This window comes from Nannospalax galili, unplaced genomic scaffold, assembly GCF_000622305.1.
Source record: "Nannospalax galili isolate Female #2095 unplaced genomic scaffold, S.galili_v1.0 scaffold2126, whole genome shotgun sequence".
In the NCBI taxonomy this organism is placed as follows: domain Eukaryota; kingdom Metazoa; phylum Chordata; class Mammalia; order Rodentia; family Spalacidae; genus Nannospalax; species Nannospalax galili.
In genome coordinates, this window is record NW_008354079.1 from 86278 (window position 1) to 100505 (window position 14228).

General features: G+C 44.4%; 1 protein-coding gene across 1 annotated transcript in view; it reads right to left on the reverse strand.

Annotated features, from left to right (window-relative positions):
• Positions 1-1669: 1669 nt before the first annotated feature.
• Positions 1670-14228, reverse strand: part of LOC103748523 (protein NDRG3-like) — a 35414-nt gene continuing 22855 nt past the window's right edge. Inside the window, 7 exon segments of the mRNA XM_008851173.1 lie at positions 1670-1911; positions 2479-2530; positions 2680-2715; positions 7069-7116; positions 9727-9778; positions 9893-9958; positions 10905-11008. Coding sequence (XP_008849395.1) covers positions 1730-1911; positions 2479-2530; positions 2680-2715; positions 7069-7116; positions 9727-9778; positions 9893-9958; positions 10905-11008 — 540 coding nt within the window. The 3' untranslated portion in view covers positions 1670-1729.

The following is a 14228-nucleotide window of genomic DNA, read 5'->3' on the forward strand; positions in this document are numbered from 1 at the left end:
CCCTGCCTGCCCGACAGCAGCTGCACTTTACCACAAATGGCCCGTCGTGCTGAAACACTTGAGTCTAGTTCAGATACCATGGCCTTTTCTGGAAACTCCCTCAGTCTTTCCCTTGTTCCTGGGAAGGTTGGTTGGATCTTTAACTTCTTGGTCACTTAGCATGCAGTTAAAGGACTTGCAGTGGTGGCATATTTTCTGTAAGGAAGGTAAGCTCTATTTATTAATTTAAACAAGGTTGTTGGGGCTGGAGAGATGGCTCAGAGGTTAGAGCACTAACCTTAGCACCCACATGGTGGCTAAGAACCATCTGAAACTCAGGTTCTGGGTGATCTGATACCTTCTGACCTCTGTGGTGGTGCACTTATATACATGCATACAAAACACTCATTACCATAAAATAAAAATTAAAAATAAGGTTGTTGGAGAGAATTTGGTGTGACTCCCCCTCTAACTCCTACCTCCAGACACCTCTGAAGTTCATCAGACTAATGTGAGGGTATCCGGAGACTCAGAGATACAGCTCTGCTGCAGCCACCTGCATCATGAACATTTCTATTCTCTCTCCTCTCTCTCTCTGTGGGGGTGGGGGGTATGGGTGCCACAGCCCACGTGTGTAGGTCAGAGCCATACTCCTCCCTTTACTGGGACTGAGGGATGGAGAACCGCTCTCCATCACAGACCTGGGAGGCACTTCCTACAGACATGGGCATGTTTGGTAAGTGGTATCAGATGCTGCAGGGACAGTAGTTTTGCTCTGCAGAGTGGACCTTGGGTGTTTTGTTTTCCATCTTCCTGGGCTAAGAGAATCTAACAGTTAGGCTTCTCCTTTGGAGAAAACTCCATGGTGTAGCAGACCTCATCACTCAGGGGCTTCCAGCAGGCCGCATTCTCTCCTTTACTTACACAATAGCAGATATGGATCCATTTGGACAGAGAAGGCGGCTGCCACCCTGCCTGCCTATCTATGGAACTGGTCATAATCAATGGTCTGGCCAGTAATTACAACGTCCCACTTCCTCAGACCCGCTCTCTCCTAAATTCACTCTGCAAATCTTGTTGCCCACATGGAACCAAAACCAATCTTGTGTCCTAAATCACCTAGATATCTGCTCTGCATCTTTCCCTTAAAAACACCACCAAGAATGCAAAAAAAGTCCCTTTGTTATTTGTGCAGAAGCCCTACAAGAAAGCATGTCTAAAATCACAGAACTATGCACACACAGACACAGACACATATGCTTGCACACACATGTAGTTGGGAGTCAAAGAATCTTATCAGATACATAGTTGAGGGAGCATAGGGAGATCAGATCTGCTCAAGATGCTGGAATGTGGGACCAGTGAGATGGTTCAGTGGGTAAGAGTGCTTGCTGTCAAGCCTGACAACCCAAGTTGGATCCCCAGGATGGAAGGCGAGAACTTGTAAATGCTGTCCTCTGATCTCTGCATATGCAACATATGTATACACACTCACACTCATGTACAAATAAACAAATGTAAAAATAAATTTAAAATACATTAGAATGTTACAGTAATGGCATGGGTGTGGTTCTTGGTACATAAAAAAGGGGTGTAGGCAGAGAATGACAAATCCAGGTTACTAGAGAGAGGTTCTGTGGCCATGCATGAGTAAAAGAAAGTAGAGGCCAGCTGACAAGATGAAATGTTCTATTATGGAGTGGTCATTTGAAGGAAGAGGGACTTGCATGGTCCAGGGAAGAGTATTTGCTTAGCAGGAGACCTCCATGGTCTGGTGTCTGTCTAGGACATTGGGGGTCCTACAGGATTCTTGAGTTCCATTTGACAGATTGCTGGTCACAGGCTGGCTGAAATAAATCTGTCCAGAGCTGATGTCACTCAGGGTGGAGTAGGCTCGTGATCGGGGGAGCTGGGTCATGCTGGCAGATGGTACTGTAACAAAGAACCGAAAGACTAGACAGAGGAGCCTCATAAAGCTCAGCTAACCTACAAGGTTCACCAAAGACTTGCCCTTTCCCATCCCACCTGAGGTGACAACCAGGTTGAACTATTTGCTCTAGGTGAGTGAATGTATGTAAGGCTGCTTTGATCCTCTGTGTCTGGATTCACTCCAGATAATACTCCAGAGCAGGCTGGGAAACCCGAAGGAGAGAGTAAAGCTTTTTAGCTGTGCCCAGGCCATTCATACAGTGATTAGGAAGGTGGCTTTGGGAACCTATATTGGTCACCAAAACCTTCAGCGAGTAGGAAGATGTTTTACAGTTTAAGTTCAGTATAGTGGGGCTGCTGTCTGTGCCCACATGTGCTGTCTGACAAATATAAGTACTGTTGAGTGTCAGTCTAACTTAAATGTAATGGATGAATTCTCTACAACCTATTGTTATCTACTTCAAGGCTCACTAGGAGACAGGTTGTATCCTGATAATTGTGGCCTCTCAGATGTTAAACTAATACCATTACCCATAAATCTTAGCTAACTAGAAAGTATATACTACTCACTGTAGCCCATTCCCTGCAGAAAGTACTTGAAGGCCTCAGTGAGCTTCCCAGGCTGGGGGACAAAACAAGAAGGTGTTATTCTTTGCAGAGGTAGAGAGGTAGCAGATGGGGGGCAGGGGGAGGAGAGAGAGAGAGAGAGAGAGAGAGAGAGAGAGAGAGATATTGACTTAAGAAGGAGCATTAAAGCAGGAGCTTTCTTACCTGAACGACTTGGGGCAGTCCTCCACAGTCTGCCATCTAGAAGAGGAAAAATATCACAGTCAGCAAAATATCACAGTCAGCCTGGGCTTCTTCCAGAAGGCCAATGTTCTCAACATGCCAAGTCTTTCAAAGGGGTCAGGAATGAATTTGAGTTCCTTAATGCTTAGCTGCATCCACGCTGCATCCCTTCAGTACACAATGCACAGTCTTAAGTGTTAGCAATGACCTTGGCTAGAAGCCTGAGAGGATGCTTCAGAGTGCTTCTTCCTCCACAAGATGCTGGGCCTGGCTTTCAGGCCTGTGCAGGGTTTCTTGTCGGGTTGACAGTGATGTAGTAAAGCACCACTTTCACCCTGGCTCTGCCTGCACCCAAAGAAGTTTACTTTCAGAGCCCTCAACAGCCTGTCCCGACTTCTCAGTGCTTCACGCTTTCTGAGAACCCCCGACACACCCCAGGAAGTAGGGGACAGGGTTTTGTTATGTTGCTCAGACTGTGCTTCAATCTGTGACCCTCAGCTTCAGCCTCCCGAGTAGCTGGAATAGAGGCATGTGCACCTTGCCTTGCTTTCTGATCCCCTTTCACCTCCACACTGCCCTCGGCCCATGACGAAGGGGAGTCATCTCAACGAATCCCGCCAACTCCCTGGTCAGGTCCTGTCCTCCCTAGCTGCATCTGGTGGGCTCCTGACTTCTGAAGCCTTTTCACTGGGCTGTCCTAGAGTTTCACTAGTGTGCACTGGAATTCCCTGTTAAACTCTGATTTCTGGTCACTGTCTTAGGTAATTGAGTCAATAGGTCTGTTGTGATAAGGCTCAAGAACTTGCATTCCTAACACTGCCAGAGAGGCAGAGCCTGCTAGTCTGTGCATGGGAAGGTTCCCAGGGCAAGGTGGCCAAACAGAAACCAGCCTCTTCAGCTGTTCTGTGACCTCAGAGAGGGGTCTAATCAGCTGACTTCCCTCTACTTAAAGTGACAGGAATCTTCAGGTTTCATTGCCAGAATTAAAACCTTCTTTAAGGGGCTGGAGAGATGGCTCAGCAGTTAAGAACACTGGTTGTTCTTTCAGAAGACCCAGGTTCAAATCCCAGCACCCACATCGTAGCTAACAACTGTCTGTAACTCCAGACCCAGGGGATCTGACAGCCTCTTCTGAAATCCTCGGGTATTGCACATGGGTGTGCTTACCTACATGCAAGCAATACACACATACACATAAAATAAAAATAATAAAATTTAAAAAACAACCTTCTTTAAAAGGAGCTATTATTAGCCAAGCATGATGGTGTACACCTTTAATCCCAGCACTGGGGAGGCAGAGACAGGTGGATCTCTGTGAGTTCAAGGCCAATCTGATGTATATAGTGAGTGCCAGGCCAGCTGGGGCTGCAGGGAGACCCTGTTTCAAAAAGACAAAAAGAGAAAAAAAGGAGGAGGGGCTATTATTTAAGATAGGGCAATGCCACAGAAGGTATAAAAATGTGAATTGGGGCTGTAGATGTAGCTCGCTTGATAAAATGCCTGCCATGCTGACATGAGAACCAGAGTTCAGATCCCCAGCACCAAAATAAAAGCCAGGAGTGCTGGGAAACGGTCAGAGACAGGTGGCTCTGTCTCTGGAGCCCACTAATGAGCCAGCCTAGTGTAATTGAGGAGCTCCAGGGTCAACAAGAGACCTTGTCTCAAAAGGTGGAGCATGCTCAAGGAAGACTCCTGATGCTGAGCTCGGTGCTGCCCCCCATATCTGCACATGGACCTACAGGCACGTGGGCATACAAACACATACAGTTACCACACCGCACCAAAGTATGAGATTAGCAAGAACAGTCACCTTATAATTCAAGGACTAAGGTGAGCAATATTTAATCTCACGAATATCTAATAGACCTAAGTGGCACAGGCTTTATTTTAATGAAGTTTAGGACCTAAACCCTGATTAGATGCATATAAGTCCCCATATATAAAGAGAATACTGGACAGTGCTATATGCTTTATTTCTGATTTTGCATTGTTGTTGACCAAACTCAAGACCTCACACACTCGAGATAAACATTTTTTAAATATTTTATTATTTTTATGTGTATGAATGTATTGCCTGCCTCTAGGTAAGTGCACCCATGTTGTGCAATGCCCGCGAGGACAGAGAGGCCATTGGATGAAGTTACAGACAGTTGTTAGCTACCATGTGGGTGCTGGGATTCAAACCCGGGTCTTCTGCAAGAACAACCAGTGTTCTTAACCGCTGAGCCATCTCTGCAGCCCCGAGATAAACATTTTATCACTGGAATACCTTCTTAGCCCAGGAGAAACTATTTTTTTTAATTAATCTATTATTTGTGTGTGTGATACATGTGTGGGAGTACATGAAATGGTGAGTGTGTGCAGGTCAAGACAACTTTGTTGCCGGTGCCAGCCAGCTAAGATGAACAGCACCTGAAAGGGGGAGTAAGGATGAAAGAAAAACAAGAGATAGAGAAAGGATACTTGGGAGGACTGTCAGTAGAGACTGCTGCCTCGGTTTATTTTGCTTGGCCTTTTTATACAGTAGAACATCAGACAGCCACCGTTTGCTTAGCTCAATTAGCTTCAACAGCTGTTTTTTACCACCTTTATCTGAGGGTCAGGGAACGGTCAAATACTTGTTGTGAATTCCACCATTTAACCATCTTCCCTAAGTTATCAACACATTCCTCCTGACTTGGCAGAACAATTCAGTACTGGTGTGCAAAACACACAAACTCTTGAGTCAAGGTGAAAGATCATAAAGTAAACAAGCAAGCCTGCCACAGCTCAACATACATAATGGCTGTGCTTATACTAATAGCTCCCAACACTTTGTAGAGTTGGTTCTCTCCTTCCTCTTTCATGTGGGTTCTGAGAATCAAACTTAGGCTGTGAAGCCTGAGTGGCAAGTACCTGTACCCACCGAGCCATCTCCCTGCCCCAGGAGACACTATATCATACATTAATACCCATCAAATAATTCAGTGTCTCATCAGGCTGCCACAGGAGTGATCTGCCTTGCTCCATGCTACTGTGGATGGGACTGTGTACCCAGAAATAACCTCATCTATGGCTATTGTACAGTTATGTTTTGTGGTTTTTGATATTGATTCAAACCTACAATGAAAAACTAATTTGAAAGCACAAACTTTTAATTCATGTTTAGACAAGCCCATTAATCATCTGGATCCCAGAGCACTGTGAGCCTCCCTGCCTCAGAGCACTGAGCCTGTGGTGTGATTGCTCCCAGTGACAGTGCTTCCCTTTCAGGTACACTTCAGACAGAAAGAAAAAGGTAAATATCTTGCAGGTGGAAACCAGGGCAGTAAGCAGCAGACCAGCACCTGAATCTCCAGTAGTCCAGGCAGGAGGCAACAAGTCAGTTTTCTAACCACATTAGCAAAGCTAGGTTCAGACAATGTTAGGCTGCAGCTCCTGTTTGGTGGACACTCGAAAATGGAGAATCTTAATATTCATCTAGAAATTTAGGTCAAGAGTTGCTGTCGAGGCCTGGCATGGTAGCATTCACCTTTAAGCCTGGCACTTGGGAGGCAGAGGCAGGGGGAATCTCATGAGGCCAGCCTGGACTACATAGCAAGTTCCAGGCCAGCTGGAGCTACAGGGTAACCCTGTCTGAAAAAAATGTTTATAATATTATCCAATATTGAGAGAATTAGATGGAATCTTTTTTTTACAATCTCAATCTTGCTGTATGGGCAATAAAGCTTACAAGAATATTCTGGTAATTAGGATACATGCACTTTATTTCTTAAGTAGACAGCAACTATTTTTTTGGAGAAGGGGGAACAGGGTCTTATGTAGTCCAGGTTAGCCTCAAAATTGCTGTGTAACTGAGGATGACCTTGAACTTTTGATCCTCCTGACTCCACCTCCCACATGCTGGCATTACAGGTAGGTACCACCAGTTCAGTTTACCAGTGCTAAGGATTGAGCCCAGGGCTTTGTACACCTTAGGCAAGCACTCTACCAACTCTGTATCTCTAGGCTTAGGAAGTGTGCCACCATGCCCAGCCCTGTGCAGTGTTTTATGACCTGGGGAAATGCCTGTGTCATTAACGTGAGGAAAACAAACATGGAACTATAAATAGCTTCCAATCTTAATACTATAAAATGGTACAGAAAAGATATCAATTTTTTTACCATATATAATCTTTTGGTACTAGTACTATGAACAATTAAATTTTTTTATTCACTGGTTTTTCCTATTTTTCATTTTTATATGAGAAAAAACTATATTAAGGAAATAATTTTAAAGCAGAGAATGACATACTCATATGGAGATGCATCACTATGCGACCATTCCAGAAAATGCTCTAATTTGAACACGTTAACTCACAAAGTGGTTGAGAGTTACAAGAGGCACATTACCTTTAGCAAAGTTGTGTGCCTAGGGTCAAGACGAGAATTACATTCAACCTTAAAAAAAATAGAGAGAAAACAACTTCATAAAGTGCCATGAAATCCAGGTCTAGTTTAGTATCACAATGATCCCACAAGATTAACAGCTCAATTTGCCAGTGGCCAAATTGGCCAAAGATCACCAAAATACACAATGGCTTTTAACTGTTTCTTGTTTTACCTGCTATTTCAGAGTGTATCTAAAAATCTGATAATTAGCTGGAGAGATGGCTCAGTGGATAAAGGCACTTGTTGATAACATGAGTTTGATCTCCAGAACCCACATGATGGAAGGAGAGAACTGATTCTTGCAGGTTGTTTTCTGATCTCCACATGTATACATACACACACTACATAAATAAATAAATAAATAAATAAATAAATAAATAAATAAATAAATATCTGGCAATTTCATCTTCTGAATTTTTTTTTTTCTTTTGGTCTTTTTGAGACAGGGTCTCCCTGTAGCCCCAGCTGTCCTGGAACTCACTATGTAGACCAGGCTGGTCTTGAACTCACAGAGATCAGCCTCTGACTTCTGAATGCTGGGATTAAAGGCGTGCGCCACCACATCCGGTCCTGGATCTCTTATTCTTTAAAGAACAGCATGCTGAACCTAAAGATTCTTCCTATTGGTTATATAACACGTGAGCACGGTACCTTCCTTCTTTGAGAAGTGAACTGGATGATAGCCCTGCCCTGCTGGATCTCCTCAATGCCTTCCCAGCCCAGCTGGCCTTATCATCTGAGCCTGTGCACCTCCCCCACCTGCTTGCTCAAGCTCTCTGGGCCTGCCATCCCTTATCCCTTGACTCTTCTGCCTCAGAGTCTTTGGCTCTAAGGACAAAGCTGAGTTCCTCTGTGATTCTTCTCTCGCTGTGTGCATCATAATTAAGGATGACAGCCTGGTGCATCTCCATGCGTGGGATTGTGTACCTGTCTATCCATGAAGGCGGGGACCTCAAATGTTTTGGGGAAGTAATTTCTGTATCCATCAATATTTTTGGGTGTCTTGATGCTAGGTATTGAACCTGGGGCCATGTGCATGCTTAGCAAATGCTCCTTTAACCCTGAATGCTGAGGCAACATCTGGTTAGGTTTATTATGATTTGTTACCCAGCAGCTTCACTTCTGAAAATATACCTGAAGGAAATAACCACAGATTCAGTCAAAGACTATAAAGACTCTCAAAAGCAACAGGAAAGGTGGTGTAAACTCAGAAATTACACACAGGAGAATAAAGTCAATAACGGTACACCTTCAAGACTGCTGAACATTCTGCATGTTTCATTACAGAAACAGGCTGTCAGGAGTGTTGAGTAACCTGGCCTCCAAGCCTGGCTTGATACATTAAGGAAAATAGTTTGTCTTTAGGCAACAGGATCATGACTCCCCATTCTACTTTAATGCTTTGTTTCACACTATCTGCCATGAGCATCTTCTAGCAATGTGCTTCAACCACTGCTGTCAGTGTGCTGAGCACTTCAGAAAGAGGCAGGGAGGGTCACAGGCTCTCAGCAGCCATCAAGCCGCTGGATTTATGGTGGGAACTTACTCCAGGTGGAAGGCTGTGAGCCAGAAATCTCACAGGAAATAGTGTTTCACTGTACTACTTGCCACAGAGTGGACTGTGGCACACCAAGACATCAAGGGCCACACCGATCTACCCCGATGAGACCTGGTGACTGGTGAGGACTTTCGAAGTGTCTAACAGTAAACCTGATAGGTACAACTACACACAGCACAGCACAGTATTTACCCAATTTCCAGTGTGTCAGCGGTATGCCACACACAGTCCTCCTCACATCAGTATATACTTACCACGGCCTCAACAGCAGGTGAATTGTCCCCTACCACCAGTAAAGTAGAACACCTAGGTACAGGTAGAAGAAGAGGTGTCAGCAAGTAAGCACTTATACTCTGCTGAACACTGGGTTAGTCAGGACAGGCACGTATTTAGCAATTTAGGGGAAACTGATAAACTTACTTTAATGTTTTCAGTTTGTTATCATTTTGGCCTGGTTTGGGTCTTTAAATTTTCAGGTCTCTGCGTCTAGAAAAACAAAGCAGAATTAATGTCTTTTGAAGGCAAAATTATGGCACCTCGAGTTATTTCCTGGACAGGTGATCCAAAGTATTAAGGCCTATGAGCACTGTTTCCTTCACACCTGGGGAGGGGAGGGCCCTTGAGCTGTGCTCTTGTGTAGCTATTTCAGTGGCATCCTGAGTGATACAGAGCAGGAAGAGGGGTGCTAAAAAGGGAGACAACCTTAAAACTCAGCAACACTACTGAAATCTTTGAGTCTAATCATTGAATTTTCCAAGTGTTTTACAGGAACAAATTGCTTAGGAGTAGGGAATAATATATTTTTATTATTTGAGGGGTAGAAAGGACAGGAAATAGTGTTTCACTGTACTACTTGCCACAGAGTGGACTGTGGCACACCAAGACATCAAGGGCCACACCGATCTACCCCGATGAGACCTGGTGACTGGTGAGGACTTTCGAAGTGTCTAACAGTAAACCTGATAGGTACAACTACACACAGCACAGCACAGTATTTACCCAATTTCCAGTGTGTCAGCGGTATGCCACACACAGTCCTCCTCACATCAGTATATACTTACCACGGCCTCAACAGCAGGTGAATTGTCCCCTACCACCAGTAAAGTAGAACACCTAGGTACAGGTAGAAGAAGAGGTGTCAGCAAGTAAGCACTTATACTCTGCTGAACACTGGGTTAGTCAGGACAGGCACGTATTTAGCAATTTAGGGGAAACTGATAAACTTACTTTAATGTTTTCAGTTTGTTATCATTTTGGCCTGGTTTGGGTCTTTAAATTTTCAGGTCTCTGCGTCTAGAAAAACAAAGCAGAATTAATGTCTTTTGAAGGCAAAATTATGGCACCTCGAGTTATTTCCTGGACAGGTGATCCAAAGTATTAAGGCCTATGAGCACTGTTTCCTTCACACCTGGGGAGGGGAGGGCCCTTGAGCTGTGCTCTTGTGTAGCTATTTCAGTGGCATCCTGAGTGATACAGAGCAGGAAGAGGGGTGCTAAAAAGGGAGACAACCTTAAAACTCAGCAACACTACTGAAATCTTTGAGTCTAATCATTGAATTTTCCAAGTGTTTTACAGGAACAAATTGCTTAGGAGTAGGGAATAATATATTTTTATTATTTGAGGGGTAGAAAGGACTTTCTTTGTACCAGATTTTTTCCCCAGTGCTGGGGATCAAACACAGGGCCTTGCAGACTCAAGGCAAGCATTCTACCATTCTACTTAGTGAACTGCATTCCTGTCCTTTAGCACAGGATGTAGCTTTGTGATTTCAACTAAAACTAAGAATGTCTGGAGAGTTCTGGAGAATGTCTGGAGGTTCAAACCTGGCTGTGCAGCTCTGGGAAAGTTACAGCTGACCCATTTCCTCAGCTTTTTTTCCATCCTTCCAGAGAGGGAGGAGTAGCTGGCATTTCCACCTTGAAGCAGGTGTTCTCAGGACACAACCATAGTGCCTCCCTCACCCTGTGTGGTGAAGAGGGAGATGTGACAGTAACTTCTACAGCCCACAAACAAAAAAGGATCGACCAGCACGGCAGGCTAGTTCTGCCTTGTGAGAGATAACCAGTAAACAGCAACTAAGTCAAGATCCAAGTCTTCTCTTTGGCTTTCTGGGAGTGTGGTCAAAGAATACATATAATCTGTCACACAATATGGGAAATGTTCCCCTTTCTCGCATAGATGTCAATCATCTTTTTCAAACTGGTCTCCAGTTAAGTGAAAGAATGGGAAATAACTGTACCTATCATAGGAACGCAGGAAAAGCTCTAGGTTTCCTTAGTTAATATCTTGAGTAATGTGTAGTCTGTAACTTTGAATCAGGTCCAGGTTGGTCCGTAACTCTTCCTAGAACAAGCAGAAAAAATTGTCTTCTAAGCTACAGAGCATACACACAAACATACACACACACACACACACACACACACACACACACACACACTGTCCTAGTTTGTTCTTCATTACTGTGACAAAACACTCTGACCACTACCAACTTGGGGAGGAAAGGGTTTATTTATCTTACATCTCCTGGGTCACAGTTCATCAGGGAGCCCAAGGTAGGAACTCAGGGCAGGAACCTGGAAGCAGGAGCTGGAGCACAGGCCATGGAGGAACGCTGCTTACTGACTTGCTCCCCTGGCCCCTGCTCAGCTTGCTTTCTTATGCAACACAGGCCCACCTGCCCAGGGGTGGCACCACCCACAGTGGGCTGGGCCCTCCCACATCACTCAATAATCAAGAAGATGCCCCACAGACATGGCCACAGGCCAGTCCAATAGAGGCAATTCCCCAATTGCGGCTCCGTCAACCCAGGTGTGTCAAGTTGACACTGAAACTATCCAGCACACATACACACACACACACAAAAACCAACCAAACAAACCAGTAAGCAATTTTAAGCAGATGGGAAATTTTTTGCACTGGAGGGGAAAAAAAGTAGCAGAGATAGTTGGAAAGTTAATAGATATAGAGATATGTAGAGAAACAGAAATAAGAAGGCTTATTTGCATTTTATACCACTTGGGTGAAGTGAGTCAAGGAGACAAAAACTAAGGACAATCTTCCTGAAACTGAACACACTGAAATAAATCACCCTCAAGAAACACAGCTGGGGCTCCAATCTCAATCTAAAGATATTATAATCATGAGAAAAAAGAATAATGGGGTGAAAAGACAACTCAGTAAAGTTCTTGCTGTGCAAGCATAAGGATTCCAGTTCAATCCCCAGAACCCATGTGAAAAATTTGGACATGGAGGCACACCATTGTAATCCTCATCCTGGGGAGGCAGAGACAGGCAGATCACTGAGGTTCCCTGGCCAGCCAGCCTGGACTAATCTGCTAGAACCAGATCCCACAAGACAACCTGTTTCAACAAAGTGGATAGCTCCTGAGGAGTCACAACCTGAGGTTGACTTCTGGCCTCCACACACCTACACACACACACACACACACACACAATAAGAAAAAAATGACAATAACAGAGTGAAATAAGCTACCAGCTTCCCTTTTAAAGATCTAGAGAAGAACTTGAGCTGCAAACTTGGAGGTAAAAGAGGGAATAAATGATACTGGAAAGATGGGAAGACACTGATGCAAGGGGACAAGATGCAAATAACTGAACTCTTCACCTATGATCCATTAAAGCCTGCCTTCAACAGCTTTGTCATTAAACACCAGATTCAGTCACAGGCCGGAGTGTTTACAGACCAGGAGATCCTGTGTTTGGATGAATCTACAAAACTGGTGGGGTTTGAGATAACCACACAAATGTCAAAGGCAAGGGGGAGTTGTCACCAATGGGAAACCAAATAAACCCTCTAGCTCGTTAACCTTAGTTGACTTAAACATCACTGATTTTAGAAGGCATGCAGGTTGGCAGTACATTATTGCTATAGATGGCACCTCTGATATGTGGGTTATGATAACAGTTGCCTAGGTAACTGCAGAAACGTGAAGACTGCTCTTGATGAAAACACTGACCCTTCATTTGAGCCTGTAGCTATTTGATGGGCAACTGAAATGGGACAGGAAGCTTGGGATCTGTGTCTGTTGCCTTTGCTGTTTTAATATTTGGATCAGGTCCTGTTCAGCTCAGATATGTTGGTCATCTGAGAAACGTTTTGCAGCACAATCATACACAGTTACCGTGGAGATTGCATGTGCTTCTTCTACCCAGCAGCTGGACTCTTTCAGAGGTTGTGGCAGCTCAAGTCCTTCAGCCCTACATAAGACCCAGACCAACTAACTACAAGGCCAGGATGTTTATGCAAGACAATGTTGTCAAAACAGGAGAGACTGAACAGTTCCTGGGTTAAGCCACTGGCTGCAAACATTAAGGCCAGAATGTTTACAAATGAGGGGAAGACCTCTCTGGAAATGATGTCTGTAACAAGTAGAAAACCGCCAAAATTTAGCCCGCCCCAGAAAACACAAAGCTTGCTGCTCTTTTTGTTCATTGAGTGAGAGCCTGACCCACTGTGATTCCTTATGCTCAAGCTGAGGTCAGCAGCTCTGGCCAATCCCAATAAGACCTTGCCTGTCACAATCGTAATATATGGCCTTGGTTTTATTTGTCCTGTCTCCATGCTACCAGATCACACTGCCTGGCATCACGGGTATATGAAGGGCAAATCCAGACAGGATCACTAATGGAAATAGTTCAGGCAAAACTGAATTATAGAAATTCCCCTCCCCTTACCAACAAGCATAAATCTTTTATTTATTTATTTATTTATTTAAAATTATTTTGGAGGGACTGGAGGAATGGCTTAGCTGTTAAGAGCACTAGCTGCTCTTGCAGAGGACCCAGGTTCCATTCCCAGCACCCACATGCAGCTAACAACTATCGTACCTCCAGTTCCAGGGGAATCTAATGCCCTCTTCTGACCTCCACAGGCATTGCACAACATGGGTGCACTTACACATATGCAGACAATACACTCACATACAAAATAAAAATGAATATTCTGGGCCAGGCGTGGTGGCGCATGCCTTTAATCCCAGCACTCGGGAGGCAGAGGCAGGCGGATCTCTGTGAGTTCAAGGCCAGCTTGGTCTACATAGTGAGTTCCAGGTCAGCTGGGGCTACAGGGAGATCCTGTCTCAAAAAGACCAAATAAATAAATAAATAAATATTCTGGGGCTGGAGAGATGACTCAGCGGTTAAGAGCACTGGCTGCTCTTGCAGAGGACCCGGGTTCAATTCCCAGCACCCACATGGCGGCTACCAACCATCCTTAAAATGTAAATTCCATTTATAATATGGATAACATTATATCTGGTCCTTAGTTTCCTTATCTTAAAATTAGGCCAACAAAACCTGAGAAAAATAATTGAGTTTGGGTATCCAAAGCATTTTCAAAGTGCATAGCACATAAATAATCAGTACTTGGTAAAAGCTTGCTTTCTCCCAACCTTCTGTTCCTTTCAGAGACTCTGAGAATTAGGTGCACATACTAACCAGCTTTGCCCCTTTCTGGACTGTTCTCTCCACACTCCAGCCACCTCTTGACCTCACTGCTCATTTTTTCCACCACTGCGTCACTTGAAAACAGCACTGGAGGTGC